The sequence below is a fragment of the Netta rufina genome, assembly GCF_964035555.1.
Source record: "Netta rufina genome assembly, chromosome: 26".
Taxonomy (NCBI): Eukaryota; Metazoa; Chordata; class Aves; order Anseriformes; family Anatidae; genus Netta; species Netta rufina.
Genome location: NC_140150.1, coordinates 5,769,541 through 5,786,889, shown reverse-complemented (window position 1 = coordinate 5,786,889; position 17,349 = coordinate 5,769,541). Strand labels below are relative to the sequence as shown.

The 17,349-nt window shown below is 46.1% G+C and overlaps 2 protein-coding genes across 5 annotated transcripts in view; one reads left to right on the top strand and one right to left on the bottom strand.

The window, feature by feature from the left end:
* Positions 1-208: 208 nt before the first annotated feature.
* On the bottom strand, positions 209-15,753 carry DRAM2 (DNA damage regulated autophagy modulator 2). 3 transcript variants are annotated; one of them, XM_084302074.1, is made up of 10 exons: positions 15,409-15,753; positions 14,149-14,290; positions 11,597-11,689; positions 8,977-9,135; positions 8,205-8,272; positions 7,503-7,642; positions 4,880-5,057; positions 2,078-2,160; positions 948-1,040; positions 209-511 (listed from the first exon to the last, which is right to left on the bottom strand). In XM_084302074.1, the coding sequence occupies exons 4-10, from the start codon at positions 9,105-9,107 to the stop codon at positions 404-406; spliced, it is 801 nt and encodes a 266-aa protein (XP_084158200.1). In that variant the 5' UTR covers positions 9,108-9,135; positions 11,597-11,689; positions 14,149-14,290; positions 15,409-15,753; the 3' UTR covers positions 209-403. The 3 variants fall into 3 exon arrangements, with proteins under 3 accessions (XP_084158200.1, XP_084158199.1, XP_084158201.1); XM_084302073.1 differs by lacking the exon at positions 15,409-15,753 and adding an exon at positions 14,725-14,780; XM_084302075.1 differs by lacking the exons at positions 11,597-11,689; positions 15,409-15,753 and adding an exon at positions 14,725-14,774.
* Positions 14,886-17,349, top strand: part of CEPT1 (choline/ethanolamine phosphotransferase 1) — a 30,681-nt gene continuing 28,217 nt past the window's right edge. For both annotated transcript variants that reach the window (XM_084302072.1, XM_084302071.1), the window contains exons 1-2: positions 14,886-14,944; positions 16,397-16,798. In XM_084302072.1, the coding sequence (XP_084158198.1) occupies positions 16,403-16,798 (396 nt within the window). In that variant the 5' untranslated portion in view covers positions 14,886-14,944; positions 16,397-16,402. The remainder of the gene's footprint in view (positions 14,945-16,396; positions 16,799-17,349) is intronic.

Genomic DNA, 17,349 nt, shown 5'->3' with positions numbered 1-17,349 from the left:
TGTAGGTACAGAAAGTTGGGGCTGGAGCCCAGCTCTAGGCAGGGCTGGGGGCTCTGTGCTTCCCGAAGGATTTGGCCCGAGGAAAACTGGAGAGAAGAGGGCAAGGTGCTGCGGGAGGCGAATTCTGTGCTGCCTCTCTGTTGGGTGTAAGGGAAGTGATGAGGACACGTGAGTCTTTTAATAACCTTCATTTAATTCTTTCATGACATTGGCATGTGTAGAAATGTTACAGGCTCGTTTACAATACTGATAACATTTGCATTGCTGTGTGGGTTAATAGCAAAGCCCTTCATGTCAAGTAGAATACAATCACTTCATTTTTTTAAAAAATATAAAATAATTGCAAACTGTTATTGCTATTAAATTCCTGAGTTATGCTGAGAACATGTTCTCTTCACCTTCATTAGATGCTCCCTGCTGTCAGCAGTGTCTGTTCATCAGCCACAAAGCTCTGTGGTGTGTTATAGAGGGTTCGTCCATGCAAGCTAACAACTGCACGCAGGGAAATTTTCTGTGCAGGAAAAAAGAAAGAAATCACAACTTACCAGGCTTGTAATTTGCTCAGCATGGACAGTTTCAATAGTCAGATGAAACAACAAAATGCAGATCAGCTCAAGAACTACTAAACCGGCTCCCATACTGTCCTGGATTGCCTCCGCAGTTTGCCTTGCAAGCCTATAGCAAACCTCCCCCGTGACTGGGACAGATCCTGCAAGTGAAGCTGGGTACAGCTAGCCTGGGCTGGGATCTGTGTGTTAACACAGTAGGAATAGATGCTACCGAGGATGAAAGGACCATTTAATGCTGTTCATGCTGCGGCTCTTCCAGCCTCAACAACTGACCCATACTGGTTAGCTCAGAAGCAGGTGAACACAGCCCACCTTGCACCATGTCAGGATATTTAGAGCTCAGAGAAGCAGAGCGCTTAATGTTAACATTCATTTTACCTGAAAGTCACGAATATAGGTGAGGAAAAAGCTGAGGAAGGAGAATGCTAGTGACCACTCTGAGACGGTACTGATGATGTGAGCTGTGTAGCCCTGTATAACAGTGAGAGAGAGGGGGAAAAAGTCAGTATTAGAAAGTCCTCTTGACTCTGTAATGGCACAAAGATAGCTCGCACATATGACATCCCGAATCCACAACTATTCTATTCAGAAAACAAAATTCCTTAGAGTGTCTGGAATCCCTCAGAATGAACTGCTCACTCAGTAGAAGAGTGAGGATAACCAGGAAAACACCAGCTCCACACACCAGAGATCACTCCCACTGGGAAATGCATATCCGCCTCGCAAAAAATGAAGACTCGATAAAAGCTTGATGTGGCCAGCAACAAAATCCCTTTACAGAAGTAATACCATCTTCCAAAAAAGTTTGAGGGTCTCCCTGGGTGTGAACAAACCTCACGAACACTCTGTGCTTTACAGAGAGGGAGGGAGGAAAAGCCCTCCAAAAGCAGCCTGCATGATATTTTCTCCAGCAACCTCCCATGCCTCCTGCAGTGACTGGAGAAGGAAGGGCAGGGCCAGGGATGGAGGCAGAGCCACTGAGACCTATGTGCCCTAGCCCCTGTTCTCCGTGCCATTTGGTGTCCCTTAATGCCCAGCACGTACATTTCAATGGCATCCCTAGCATCTGTATCTTTTGGCCTTTTTCTCCACCTTACCTCACCAGATAGCCACCTAGCAGCAGTTAGGATCTCTGCTTCACAGCGACCAGCTAGCACGTTTCATTGCTTACAGTTACCTGTAACAGTAACTGGGAACTTCTGATCAGTGTGGACCAGATAGGTGGCTATCCTGACAACCAGTTGAAGCAGTTCAGTTACTGCCCATCAATGAGATTAATTTAAAGTGATGCTTGAAGCTGCAACTGCTTTGCTCAGGACAGCACTTCAGCAAGCAGCTGCATGCTGGCTAAACTGCTAAGGCTCCTTTGTCCTCCCCCATCCCAAGTACATGTCCTGAAAGCACCTAGCTATCTACAACTGCAATAAATTCCCAGATATGTTATTTACCCTGTGACAAACACGCATATTTTTTTGCTCTGTTTTGTTCTGTTTTCGTTTTCTACTCACTTTTTCCTCTGGGTCCCAGTGCAACTTTTGCACTAGATTTGTGCCGTACAGGCCACTATACAAGACAAGTGAGGAAACAAACACTAAAGAAATATGTTAAGGAAGATTCAAGACAAAGATTGAGCAACTTGGAAATGTCACACTTGGCTCTGGGTTGTTTCAAGCTGGGTTTGTAAGGAGATTTCTGTGTGTTTTCCACAAGGTCTCCTCAGCATAACAAATAGTAATGGTGATGTTTACAGATTCATGTCATTCTCTTCAACTTGTAGGTTGTTCCAACAGTTGATTTGGATTAATGTCACAGGAAAAGATTAATTCTAAGCTACATCAATCACCCCTGTTCTCTGTACACTGCACCTTGTAATACCTGCTTGATCTAACATAAAATTTCTGTGTTATGTGAACCGTGCTTAGTGCTTTCAGGTTTGCAGTAGTAGTTTCCAGGCTAATAGTGTGTGCCTCCCTTTCTTTGATTGCTTTTCAGCTTCTCAACCACCTTGAACCCCTGGTGTGTGGGTTACAGGCCAAAACAGTGTACTGTTAGCAGCAGTGCCAAGAAGGAGGCTACGAGCATTCCTGCTTCTCTTTCAGTCCACCCAGGGTTCGATAACTGGTCTGGTGCAGCAGCCAAGGAGAAATGCTACATGATAATGATTCCTCATTTCATTGGAGACCTGGGGTATTTCTAGGGTAATAAGAAATGTAATGCTTTTTCAATACATTACAGAGGGAAAGTATGCTACACCAGTGCTACTGCCTTTGCAAGTGAAAATTAGAACATTAAGTTACAAAAGATCTGGTTTTCACATAACTATTAATTTCTTCAATCCTTAATGCGATTAAACACCAAAAGCCTCCTGATGTGCAAGATTATTTTTGGCAGTGAACAAGGCTGACCGTACTGGCACAAACATCTTTGAATGCTCAGACTTTCAAAGCCTATTTAAAACATTGATGTGAATAGTCAAGGGAGCTCTGTTACTGATCTGAATGCAGGACACCCAGCTCACTGCTAATTAAAATGTGCAGCTTTAGTAGCTGTTAGTTTTCTGCCTGAGTTACTACTGCAATGAAAAGAATTTAATGGTTGTGATACAAAATATCTGGCTCCTGTTCTCCACTGGTTACAGAGCAGGTAATTAACTGTTTTGCTTGTTCTGTGTTGACAGTTCTGTCTCACTCCAGCAGTGGATAAGTAGCATTTTTAGATTACCTTCTGTCATTCAGTAGCAGAAACAACCAAACAACCATTTTACCTATGGCCCTAGACTTCTTACTATCCTTCCCTTATTACATCATTACATTACTTAGGAACTACTCTAACCATTTCACTTTTATTCTCCTTCCATATACAAATGTATGTACATATCATTGTTTTTACAGCTGTCTTTACTTCCCTCTAATTTTGGTTAGACCTTATTGATTTAAAAACCTCTAAAGATTTTGGGCTTGTGGATTTTTTGGCATCTGTAAAAGGCTCTTAACTTGAATGAGTTCATATTGTTCCATTTTAGTCTTCTCCAATTGTATTTGTCCCTCAACTATTCAAAATCAAAAATACTGTTCTTCTCTGGCACCAACATTTTCTGTTATGGACTGCAATTCTCTGAAGTTTCACAGATGACTTCCTTACTCTGTATCCAGCCTCCTCTTTCTCACTTCTTTATGGAAAACCAGCCTGTGCCCAGATTATATCATCTTGCTGTAGGAATGGGAACTCAATGATCAGTGATGGTCTGTCAGTGGGAAATGGGCATATGGTTCAGTGTTAGTTTTGGCTGTCAGCCTAGAAATAAGTAAAATTGTGGGGATTAAATAGGTGGCCTTGATTCAACTGCAGAAGGGACAGCATTTAGGCAATGATTTTGGACTCATGTCTTTGGAATGTAAATCCTAATGCTTTAAGTGTTGTAGTCCTGTTTGACACAACTGAATCACAATCTTCAAAACACAACGTTTAGGTCCATCAGGGTGAGCAGAAGAACTGCTGGGGTTGCTTACTGAGTGGTAAATGACTCTGGACAGGAAAAGGCCTCTCTTTCTGAATGGGTTTGCCTTGGTTTCTGCAAAATCCATTCCTGTTTCCAGCACCCAGAATTCAAAGGTAAGGGGAAGGATGGGTTTCAGAGCCAAGGGAAGCTTGTAAGGAACGTGTGTCAGAAACTTGTATCTAGAACTCCAGGATGGGCAGGGGAGGAGCTCAGAGGTCAAATGGCTCTTCTGACTCCACCTTGGCAGTGTGCTCCAGAGTTGTCACTCTGATAAATGCCAGCACTTTAAACGTGCTCCGTGTGCCAGCTGGCATGGTGCACTACTGCTGCACACAGCTGGGTTACTAGCATTCTTTTACGCTGCATTCGGTACTTCTCTGTTCTAGGTATATCCAACTACAAAACTTGCTGCAGCACTCCTGTCACCAGGGAGCTGACACATTCATTTCTTACCTGGCTTTTTTTCCCCCCATTAAAACCATCAGTCTCTGAAGTACACTTCCCTTTCTCCCTAACAATCACAGTCTACAGTCACGCCTCTTTCTGAATTCTTATTTTGCGATTTTCAATCTTAGGTGCAGGAAGAAGGGAGAGGAGAGGGGATGATAACTACTCTTGCCTTTTTTATTGGCTTGTGACTCACTAGCTGGCTTAACCTGATGGCTCCCTTCTTCCTAGTTCCCAGGTTGCAAAACTGAACATGAATACTATGATACAAGCTGTGTGTCTAACGATGACAGACCTTCTGTGGCACACTCTGTCGTACTGGCAGGCTAAATAAATGTTGCTGCATTTTGCAGCAAAAGGATACTGCTTGCAATGCTTGAGCTGCACCAGAGTAACACGGTCAGACGGATCCAAAAGATGTCTTTGCTGTGAATTTCTGGCTGCATCAGGTAGGATAGGACGGTCTGAACCAGCATGTAAATGGCTCCAACTCCGAACGTCAGGCAGGCTCCAACCACGTGTACGTAGTACAGAACACATTTCTAGGGAAAGAAAGCGCTGCTTGTATAGAACCTGTTTTTGTTTTTTTTTAAACTTGGGGAATATTTTCTTTTGTAAATGTTTGACACTCCACCCGCTCAATCATCTTCTCATATGCCAAGCTAAAGTGTTCAGGACTGTGTCAGCATGTGGATTTTCTTGGAAATCTCAGAGTTAGCTGGAAGCCAGCACCTGCCAGCTCTCTGTATTGCTGTTTTTTGGCAAATTCTTGCGGCTAAGTTAGAGACCACAACTATATCTTAACTACAGGAATTTATAAAAGCTGCCCTCACTACCACACTGGGTGATAATATAGAAACTGGATGGCGGAATCCCTGCAGCTGCGAAGGGTGCAAGAGTGACAACAGGCTACCTGCTGAACATTTCTATCCCAGGAATTTCTGCATCTATGAAGGATAATGCAATAGAGGACAAACATGATGCACAATCCTAGTCCCCCGCAAAGAAGTTAAAGATAATGAGGTTTAGTGCTGCTCTGAATGACTCCAGTTTGAACAAGCCTTGCTTGTCAAATTAGAATCTTAGAATACTCAGAGGGAACAAGGTGGAATCAAACAGTAATAAACACGTTAGGAGAATCAACTGTCAAATAATAATCATTAAACCTAGAAGCTATTCCAAGAAAAACAATCAAACTTGAAATTTATGTTGTTACAAGCTACGTCACACTCAGTCCTTTCCTCTTATCCTTGACTGAGCAAAGTAGCCAAACACAGCAAATAAAAAGCATCTTGTCAATTGTACACCACATTGGCAGCCCTTCTGCAATCCAATTCCGCAAGTAATCTTTTATGCCCTAATGAATGAGACTATGTATGTTACTGAATAGCTATTAAGATCAGGAATTGGAATCACCCTTTCCTCACAATCTCTGTGCACAGATTAATTAAATGAAATTTAACTGCTGCATCCACAGCAGTATAACAATTTGCACGTGAATAGCCAAGCTGTAAAGGTGTGTGTCCAGTGCTGCTCAGTAAGGTGTCAGCAGAGAGGAATCTTTCTCCGATGTGAGAAATCAATAGCCACAGCCAGAACTGAGCCATAGCACTGGCTGAACACCATAAATCAAAACCCCTCTGAGCCTTGTGCCATCACTTTTACTCCCAACCAGTGAAAGCTGCCTGGGGCTCTGCCTGATGGCTGTTCCCTTTAAGCATCTTTGTACATTTTCAAATTCATTTGTCTTCATTAACTAGTGGACTTCATAGGCCTTAGCTCCTTTTGCTTCTGGGATGGCCTCTAGACATTCTCAGCATCACTTGGATATGTAGGTACATCATTTCCACTTTTTTCTTGCTCAAGATTAAATGTCACAGAAACTATATAATAAAGGAATACTCACTTTCTACATTTTGATTATCTAAAAGACGTAGATATAACCTCTCCTGACCAGTGGTGGAAGACAATCATGCAGCTAGACACAACCTGGAAGCTCTTGCTTGGTGGTTATGTTGGTAGGGGCTGTGGCCAGCGAGTCTGGCTAGAGTTCTAAAAAATACAGATTGAGGCCTCCAAAAAAAAAAAAAGTCAGCATACTGAAGTTTCTGAGACATGGGCTGCTGAAAAAATTGGGAGAGCAGTGCTGTGGGGAAAGGAGATGAGAGAAAAAAAAGGTGGAGATTTCCTGGAGCTTTTCTGTTTTTCTGTTTCGCTTTTTCTTGGCCCTAATCCAGCAGGAGCCACTGCAGCCTCTAGTGGCTAAAGGCACTACTACAGACCCCTGAAAAATCCAGCTCGTAATTAATATGATGAGGCTGGCAAGTACACAACCGTCTTGCATGTAACAGCCAGCAATCCTGAATCTAGTCCTGCTGATGGTGTGATATGTGAGAATATCTGGTTTTGAAAAAGCAAGGGAAAAAAATATTGAGGAAAAAACATAGAGACACTGGGAGAAATTCAAAAGCTGGTTGACATTGCAGTGTTTTCAACAATTGCACAGGTTTTGCAGGAAAAGATACCTAGGAGGGAAGATTTTTCAGAGTAAGAGTTCTTGTGGGGTTGGGTGTTTTTGCTGGCTTTACTTCTAGTTCTAACAGTTTTTGACTATTTGACACTTGATTCTCCCGTATTAAAATATGATATAGTTGTGGTCTTCTTATCTGGAGTTAAGGCTTTCAAATCTCCTACAAGGAGATGCAAGATGAGTTTGCTTCTTGCAAAACTTCTGATTTTTGTTTTTAAATGGCTTTGAATTTTGTGAATGTCTGCTCACAAATTCCAGTGGATAAAGCAAATAAGAAATATGTAAAGAAATTCCAAACTATTAACAGTTCTCTATAGGGAATTAGATTAAAAAAAAAAAAAAGTTTTTCCTCAAAAGTTTTGCCTTTAATAACCCCCCAGTTACTGAGACAGGTATCTCAGTAAACAAACAAACAGAACTCTGGACAGGTTCAAAACATTGCAAGCAAAGCACAAACCTGGAAATTTGCAATAATACAAAGTCCAAAACAGCTTATCAGTCCTAGTGTCAGGCCGATCTTATTAAGCTTGATGATCTTGGATTTTTCTGGATTCAAAGCATAAACTTGCTTATAACGGACATACATGGTAGCCACACCTGCAAATGAAAATCACAAATGTGTTTAAGATTTTAAGCTGTCAAGTAAACTGTTTTGTTTGAACGGCGAAGATGCTGAGTGACAGTAGCATCTACTTAAAATACCAAAACTGTCTTAGGAATAGGACAGTTGAGAATTTAGAAGCCAAAACTGAAATAACTTATTGGATTTTTCTTAGAATCATAGAATCATTAAGGTTGGAAAATACCTTATCTCTTTCACTTGAAAAACATATTGTTTTTTCCCCTCTCCGTAACTGCAGCACAAGTAAGATGACTGCCTTAACTCTGCATTTCTATTTCTCGTAACAGTTTCTTTGTTTGTCTTTTTTAAATGTATTTTTGGCCTTCTGGAATCTGCAATTGTCATGCTGGCTTTGTGGGTAAATCCCTGCAATATACTTTTCTCTGAATTACTTAAGAGAACTAGGATTAATTGCTTAAAATTTAGCTTTTGATGAGAATTATGGGATGTTTTAATGATCTGAATAAGGAAACCATTTCAAATGCTGTGCATCACAGAACTGCATGCAGTTTGCCATGGACAGCTTTCTATACTCACCCAAGAAAGCCGAAATATTTAACATGATCCCAAACAAGCATCTTTCTGGAGGTATCGTCCCTGTATCACTGGAAGAGATGAATGGAGTGATACATATCTATATTAAAAATACTTGCAATACAACTTTAGTTATTTCAGTCTACAAAGAAACCATAAGAAAGCTTGTAAAAACCCTCCCAGCTATTTTTCACTGTTTTCATTACTCAAACAATACTGTACTCGTTTCTAGAGCTCTAGAAATACATGTAAGCACAGTGAAAACTGCTATCCTTAGAACAAGAAATTAATGTGCTTGGTATAGCTATTCCTTTTATTCTGATCTTAATTCCACAATAAAAGGTGAATAAAGAGTATTAAAACTGGGAAATGAAGAACCTGGAAATCTGAAAGACCAAAATTAAGGCCATACATACAGCTTTGATGGTATGCAGTTGGCACTGTAGATTACAGTACAGCTTTACTGACAAAACCAAGCCTGGAGAAAGCAAGACGCTGTTCTCCAAACAGGGCTGGAGACTCACCCCCAGATTTCTTGTTCATTATCACTTTAAGGATACGTTCATAGAACCACAGCATAAAGGACAGATTAGATAGACAGAGAGCTTTGAATAGACTTACGAATTTGTTTAGCAATTTGTAGGCAACTTTAGAACTGGAGCTGTTGGGTAAAAGCTGGTATTTAAAGTTTGGAGTTGGGGAAGAATTCAGAAGCGTGAGAAGCCAATTCAATACTGTGATACAGTTATCAGGGCATTGTCTGCACATTACTAACCTGATGTAGGGCACCAGAGGGTCAACGTGGTGTAGGACGATAGCGGTGATGTATGAAAACACGAAAGTTGCAGCTGACCAAACAACCAAAGACGCAGGCAAGAAAGAGAGTCCTTGCTGGAACCACCACATTGCAGAGCTGACTTCTAACCTCTGAACACTGTGAGGAATTGAATAAAAAGGTTTACTGAGAATTTTTTTTGAGGCAAGCTGCCTATTCATACAGTCTACCATTGTTGTCAAGGATGACTCTTCTTTACAAAGGCTATGCCAAGGTGAAGTGGATTTGATGTTGCTCTCAGACCTGTCTTGCAAACCCAATGTGAGATTTGACTTCACAGTACGGAAGCAATCACAAAGAAGCAGAAATAATATCTGGAAGCGTTCACTCTGAAATTCTTAGGAGATCATGAGAAAAGAAACCAGTAGAGCCACTTTACTGTGCATCTCAGCATTTGCAGCTGCCAGGAAAAGGTCAAGAGAGTCACTATGAATAACTGACTATTTTCTTCTTACCCTTGTGTCATAAAATCACGGAATCATCTAGGTTGGAAAAGACCTTCAAGATCACCAAGTCATAACACCATGTTAGAATTAGTGATGCTGACAGAGAATGTGTCCCAATAGTGACACTTTAACTGATAATGGCTGTTGTAAAGCCTAAAATTTCCACTAGCAAACAACTGGGTAGAAAATGACCCAAAATTATTTTAATATCTGTACTCATTTAGTACCTGTCATGATGTGTGACTCAACATCTGTTACAAGCATCACTTAAATAAGCTCACAGATATCTACGAGCAAAAGCTGACTGCTACCATCTGTAACCTTCAGCCTCGAGGACTGCCTATTCCAGGTGGTAGTGTAGCAGCTGCTTTGTCTTTAAAGGTGTGAGAAAAAGGCCCATCTACAGTGGTGTTACACTGCTACCTCTGTCCAGTTCTGTAAGCCCCAGCCTGAGAGCAGCTCTGTGCCTCTGCCACCGGCGGTCAGAGCAGTAACGTGCAGCTGTGTCACCCCAGCGAGTTCACAAAACCGGGCTCCTCTTTGCACTGCTGCTAGAGGGAAGGAGCTTCCTACTCGCTTCAGATACGAAGTTGAGCTGAATTGATTTCTGATTTTGGAATCACAAAATGCCTGAGGTTGGTGGGGATGTCTGGGTTCATCTCCAAGCCCCAGCTCCAGCAAGGCCACCCAGAGCAGGGTGCCGAGGACCATGTGCAGATGGCTTCAGGAGATCTCCAAGGAGGAGGCTCCACAACCTCTCTGGGCAAGCTGTGCCAGTGCTCAGTCACCTTCACAGTACAGAAACGCTTCTTGATGCCCAGACAGAGCCTCCCATGGTTCAGTTTGTGCTCACTGACTCTTGTCCTGGCACTGGGCACCAGAGAGGAGCCGGGATCTGTCTTCTCTGTGCCCTCCCTTCAGGTATTTGTACGAATTGATGAGAACCCTCTAGAGGGTTTATTTTATGGGCTATGCTGGGGTCTGCATTTTATGCACAGAATGATACTCTGCTGACAGCATTCCCTTAAACTTACACCACTGAGAAGAGAGTACAGGAAGTGTTTAAGCATAGGTGAAACTGAAGCCTGTGAATGCAATATGAGACAGGGAAAATGAGAAGAACAAATAATAGAGTACAGATCCAAGGGCATCCAAAGATCAAACACTGTGTGAGAAAAGGAAAATAACATTACAAGACAAAACAGGAATAAGTGCAGGACTGAGAGGTCTTAGGAGGTGTGAATTGCTTGGAGTGTGAGAGACTCGAAAAAAAAAAGGAGAAAAGGATAAGAAGCGTGAAGATTAGAAAGTCTCATGGGAGGAAAAAGGAAGTTGGAACAAAAATGGGTGAATTTTGCACCAGATCAGAGCCGATCACCTTCTTTACATCTCACTCTGTAGCCCTCATCTCTCTGCTGATGCAGCCGTACTGCACAGGTGCTATTTGATCACAAGCATGTCTTTCCAGGGTGTATCGTTTTGCTGACCTTCTCTAGTAAGCATGTCTAGGTGAGTTTGCAGGAGGCCAGTTCAATAGATTCATCAGACAATGCGTAACAATGAATAATGAACATTGCTCATTCACCAGAAACTGGTTGCTGTCCTGTGTTTGTGCTTCTTTTAAGCCTACAAAATTAGTGGTTCAAGCCCTTGAAAATAATATGTAATTATATAAAATAAAAGCTTCAGCTGCTTGTCAGGAAGATGTTAGGTAACAGATAAACAAAGGATGTGGTTAATAAGAATGGAGTGATACAGTTGCTTACTTTCTGACCCTTAAACTTTCATTTTTAAACTAAATACAACATAACATTTGCCTTCTCATGTTGATTTTTATTTTACGACTGTAATGCAATAAAAATAGTAATCAATATAGGTTCACAATAACATCTCTCATATGAATAAATCAGGAATTTGCATGAAAGAGAAATGTGTGTTTTGCACAGCATTCTCTGTTACAGGTGTTATACGCCTGGGTATGTAACTCAAAACTTCAAGTGGTCAATCTGATGCTTGGATTTTAATTTTCCTTTAACATTTAAATGTTTATAGCCTTAGATTTATTTCTGAGCTAATAGATTTGCATGAAACCAACCAACCAACCAGCCACACACCTGTGAATGAGGACGTCAAAAGAAATGTCACCTCAAGAGTAATCCAAAGTCATCTTCCTGAAGTTCTCTGTTTGCTTCATTTTTTTCCTTAATCTTTGAGATAGAAGGGAAAAGAATCAAGATGTGTTACTTCTAAACATTTTACTCTATATTGTTTATTCTCTTTCTTAGCACCTTCTATTAGTCATTGCCATGGACAGGATACTGGATTAGACGGACTTTTGGCCTGACTCAAGAAGTTTTTTCTATGTTCCCAGTGGTTTAAAAAATGAAGCATGTGCATGGTGGGATGGTAGCAATGAGGAAAAATGGGTGTTGAGGACTTTTGGATTCACAGGACCTTTCTATAGAATGATTTAACTTGAAATGAGAAGCTTCCAGGAATAAAACAGACTGCAGCTGTTCCAATGCAACTAAAACCAATGCCTACATCACTTTTTTCACATGAGGAAGGGGACAAAGCGTGGCGTCTTCCTGTTTCATTATGAATGGGCGTCCTGACGTGATGCTGGTGCTGTGCTAAGTATGTGGCAGGATGGGTGCTGAAGCACGGCAGCACACAACTTGCATTTAAACAGAGATCCCACAGCTCCTGTCTTCTCTTCACATGCTGCCATTTTCACACACCAGAGAAGCTGTTGGAGATGAGACACTGCGCTGTGCTCCTGATAGCTGGTGAAATCTGTGAGCTTGCACAGCTGTTTGCAATAGGTGGGTGCTGGGCAGCTTTGGGGTACCAGCACCATGTGGACTGGTAGGGGTAAGTGACACAAGGCAAATTCTCTGCCCGTTGGAGTATTTGCACACGTAGACAGGTAAATTAATCTGGGCTAAGGCGAGGTTAGTAAAGCAGAGCTGCTGCTCCTGACGTGCCCCCTGGGTGTTGCTCTCCCCACACAGAAGTGTGTCCATGCTCACCAGCAGTGTCTGCTCCCTGCTGCCGACCAGCCTCCGTCAGTCAGGACCGGGAATCACAACCCATCCCGTCACAGCCTGCAGCTACGGCCTGGGCACAAATTACCACCGTTTTCATGTGGTCAGGTGTGCAGAGCAGTGCGGTTGCTGCAGGAGCACTCAGAGCTGCGGCCAGGAAGACTTCTTACCGTGCATACAGCCGCGGGCTGGCACACCTGAACGGCCTGGGGATCAGAGCTGGGTTGTGCCCTGCTCCTGCCCTTCCGTGGGTACAGCCCCTGCCAAACTCGCCTGATGATAAAACCGCTTTGTAAATTTTGTCCGCTAAATTCTCCTTCTCAGCTCTGTCAAGGTCTGTCCTGAATTCTTCTCATCTCTTTTCATCTTCTTCGACGTTTGAAGCTTTTTCAGGGTAATCAAGTCATTTTTCTCGCCGTTATGCGGGCAGACTGTATGCACCGGGCATGGGCTTTGCTCTACGCAGATCGCTGCATGCGCTTACGGCGCTGCCTGCTCGACAAAGCTTCAGGCTGAAGCCTCGTCGTGTCCCTGCCAGCTCATGGGGCTCTGAAGCAGGAGTGGCTGGGCAGGCACGGCTGCACAAAAAGGCATCTCAGAGCGCTGGCGGCAGGACGGGATTGCCTTGCAATTTGTCAGCTGGACAGCACTAAAATAAATTATTATTAGCGCCTCATCCTGCCGTATTGTTTTCAACAGTAGGAAATAAAGCACGCTCAACCTCCTTGTTTTTTCAGCTAGGTCCTTTGCCAGCTGATTATATAATGGCAGTGGATGGCCTCTCTTTCCAAGTATGCTTTCTTAAACGTTTATCCCAATTTGCAGGCATTTCTGTGTCCTAAAGCAGGGGGTCAAGCCCCAGATCAACTGTCACAGGTCCTTCCTGTGGTGGATATTATTAAATTATTACCAAGAGCAAGTCAAGCGCTTTAAAAATAAGTATCTCTGAGGTTTTTCTTTAAATGCAGGAAGTGTGCACCAGCATCTGCACATGCTTGACTTCAGCATGTGGAATAGAAACTACAGATGTAATGAAAACGAAAGTTGACTGAGACTATTCATGGCAGAAAGTTAACATAATGCTGAAAAGATGGCTGAAAGTATGTGTGGAAATTCGGGAATTTCTACATTAACGCTGACAACCCGGCTGTCAGCCTGCCTCTGCCCTGCTCTCCCAGCACACAGGCAGAGGTGAGGCCACACTAAGGGACAGCAAAACCCTCCAAGGCTGCATTGAAGGAAGAAAGAGAAAGCAAATTGCTGCATGCGCTCCTAGGTGAGCACAAAGGTTGGACGGGGACAAGCCACGGAGGGACCTGAATACGTTCATTTGTGCAACTTACTGCCGGGGTCAGCCCGACACCAGCGGGTAAAGGTCGCTAATCTCCCAGGGACTAGGAGCAAGGAGGTAGGAACCGTGTCGGCTTTGCAGGGTAACGACGGGTGACTCATTTTGAGCATTTTTCTTAGTAGAGATGCCAAAAAAAATCTCGCTATTAATTCCGTACATGGGGCTGAGCTTCCAGAGGGCTGAGGCCAGGCCCCCCACACGGTGCTGAGCCCATGGCACAGCCGGGGGAGAAGCAGGGGGGCACGGGCTCCGTGCTGCTGGGACGTACCCGTGCCGATGCCGGTGTCGATGCCGGTTTTCGAGCCGTGATGTCCCGGTGGCAGCTCGTTCCTCCGGCTGACCTCGGGCACTCGGACCCGGGACGAAGCGGGCTGGGGCTGCCGGGGGGCAGCCGCTGAAGTCCGGGAGTGCTGCGGGCAGAGCGGGGACACAGCGGGGCTGGGGGCGCTGGGGGAACTGGGGGTGACTGGGAGGACTGGGGGGGTTGGGGGGGTTTGGGGAGGGCTGGGGGTGAGGGGAGAGGGCTGGGGTGGGAGGGGGGCAGCTGGGGGGGCAACAGGGGAGGGCTGAGGAGGGAGGGGGCAACTTGGGGGGGGGGCGACGGGAGAAGGGGAAGGAGGAGGGCAGCAGGAGGGGGCTGAGGTGGGGGTCCCGGGGGTCCCGATGGGGGCACTGGGGGGGTCTCGTGGGCAGCCCGGGGTGTGTGTGGGGGACCCGGGGGGGCCGGGCTGGGGGTCACCGGCGGGAGCGACCCCGGGGTAACGGGGGCTGGGCGGGACGGGGGGGCCCTGAGGGGTCCCCTGGGGGCTCTCCCTCCCCCCCCCCCCCCCCCCAGCGCTTTTACCTCGGCCGCTCCCGCGCCGGCCCCGCGGCGGTGCCGCCCCTCGCCCCGCCCCCCCCGCAGGGCCCCGCCCCGAGCCCTGCCCCAGCCCCGCCCCCTCCCCGCCGCATCGCCCCGCCCCCAGCCCCGCCCCCTCCCAGCCCTCGCCCCGCCCCCCTCCCCCTCTCGCTTTCCGGCCGTCGCAAAAGGTGTCGCAAAGGCGCCGCCCGGGCGAGGAGCTGAGGTAAGGCCCGGCCGCCTCCTCCCCGCTTCCCTCCCGGTTCCCCGCGGCTCCTCCGGGGCTCGGCCTGGTGTAGGGCGTGCGGGACCGGCCTCGGGGCCGTGCTGCGGGTGGGCATGGGGCTGGGCGCCCCCCCTCTGGCCGGGCTGCACCGCACCGGGGCCGCCTCCCCCGGGCCGGGGCTGAGCCCGAGGCTGGGCCCTGCCCCCGCCCCCCGCCTCTGCCCCCTCCGACCCCTCCCTGCCCCCGGTGGGAGCCCCGCGGGGCGGCTCGGCCCGGTTCGGCCTGGGGCCGGGCCCCCTGGGGGGCCGGGTGAGGCGGGTCCCCGGCTTAGCGGGCTCCGGCCGAAGCAGGGCTCAGTGTGCTGGCTTTCTCCTCTTCCCCTCGCGGTTTTCTCCGTGGGAAATTGCCCTAATTAAGCAGCGGAGGGTGGAAGCGAGAGCGCTTGGTGTTGTGCCACAGCTGACCTTTGGTTTACTTAGCTTGTTTTCCCTGCTCGGTGTGTGACTTGCTCGCGGTCCCAGGGATAACTTATCTTCCTCTCTTGGACTTCATTCTGCTTAGCAGTTAGGGTTATTTACTTATTTAGGTTGACTGTACTAGATAAATACCAGACCTTCCTTTGTAGCCTTCCTTCCTTGTATTTCTCTGCTTGTCTGTGTGGGGAGTTACATGGTGCTGGTCACCTGCTGCCAGGAGAGAGGCTGCACCACAAGGCTCCTTGTTGGCACTGGGAATGCTGTTTGTAGCCCCACATCTTCTCACAGCTGGTGTCTGTAGGCTGCCTCCGACCAGCTAAAGCTTCACAGCTCTGGCATGTTCTTGCCTGTCTTAAGTGTTGAATAGACAATGAGCTTTCACCTGATTTAGGTTGGATTTGGACAAGAAAACAGCCACCATGGCAAAACTGATACAAGCATTTCTCAGATCACTGTTTCTTACAACTGCCTTTAAGTGGTTGCTGCTCCTCAGCAAAGAGGCAAAGCTGCTTCAAAGCTGTTTAACTTAAGATTTCTCTGTATTTGTTCTGTTCTTAGTGCTATCAATTGATAAGCTAAGCAGGGCGCATCAGTTACACATCGCTCACTCTCCCAGGAGAGCGATGTGCAGGGCTGAGTGTGCTGTGGTCTGTAACGCAAGTCAGTGGTGTGGTGTAAGCTTCTGCTGCTGCTGCTGAAATTTAGGCTGGTGATTGCAGGATATTTGCTTCAGTAGGCAGCAGGAAAAGAGAACAAGTGCAACTTACTATTTTATAACTGTGTTGAGAACAGTTGCTTCCTGTCTTTCCTCAGCAATTCTCCAAATATCTCTTCTAAGGGAGTGCTCTTATAAAATCTTCTTTGGTTTGCTGCTGGCAGATAAAACACTCTGTGGAGCATTGCTTAGAAAGTTCTGGTACCTTTAAATCCCCCCATGTTCTTCACCTTCAGTATGTCTCACCCCTTTATGTTGCAGGGTCTTATGATTCTCCGTAACAGCTGTTATCTGCCAAATAAAAATTCTGACGCCACCCGATCCATGAGCGGGCATCGAAACCTCAAGAGGCGATGTGGGGAGTCACATCTGGAATCCCCCGCGGGCTGTGGACACGGTCCTGCCGCTGGCTGCGTGTTAAGCAAACTAGTTCAGCTGCCTACACCTCCCCTGTCAAAGCACCAGCTAAAACGGTTAGAAGAACACAAATACCAGAGTGCTGGACGATCGCTGCTTGAACCTCTAATGCAAGGTTACTGGGAATGGTTAGTCGGAAGAGTTCCAGCCTGGATTGCCCCGAATCTGATCACCATCATTGGACTGTTAATAAATATCTTTACAACTCTGCTATTAGTATATTACTGCCCAACAGCTACAGAGCAGGTAAGTGGTGGGCTTCTGTTGGCCTTTGAGGCAGCTGCTGCGATCGGGCAGCAGTTGGCTCTGCTCCCTGGTGGGCTCCTGTGTTTGTGGGAGCTGTTCCTCCCTACCTAGCCCACGGCCCTGGTACGTTTAGGCTGTTCTCTGTGAATGGTTTTAATGCCTGGGCATCTAAATGAGTGCCTGCATGCAAAAGGAGCATGTGGGGATTTGGGGTTAGCATGCTGCTTGCTGAGTGATGTTCACTGGGTTTCCCTGAGGGCTGATGGAAGGGATGCCACGGGGCAATAGTCCCAACTTGAAATGGGGCCTGGTACCAAAGCAGCTCTTCTGATAGCAGCTCTGCTCTGAGGATGTGCTTGAGTCCCTGTACAGACAATGAAGAAATGGGTTTACATCTCTTGCGTGCATGGCGTGCGGAGTTCTTGGCAGTTTGCTTTCTCTGCTTGTGACTGGGTTAGTCACCTTTAGCTCTCGGAGTTGCCACACGATGAGCAATGCAAGGTGACTCGGCTGGCAGTTAGCTCTGTTTGCCGACCCAGATGGAGTTGCAA

Coding starts and splice junctions, on each gene's coding strand:
- DRAM2 (XM_084302074.1), bottom strand. CDS start 9,107: ATGTGGTGGTTCCAGCAAGGACTCTCTTTCTTGCCTGCGTCTTTGGTT. Junction 8,273..8,976: donor CCTCTGGTGCCCTACATCAG/GTTAGTAATGTG, acceptor CATCTCTTCCAG/TGATACAGGGACGATACCTC. Junction 512..947: donor CCTATATTCGTGACTTTCAG/GTAAAATGAATG, acceptor TTTCCTGCACAG/AAAATTTCCCTGCGTGCAGT.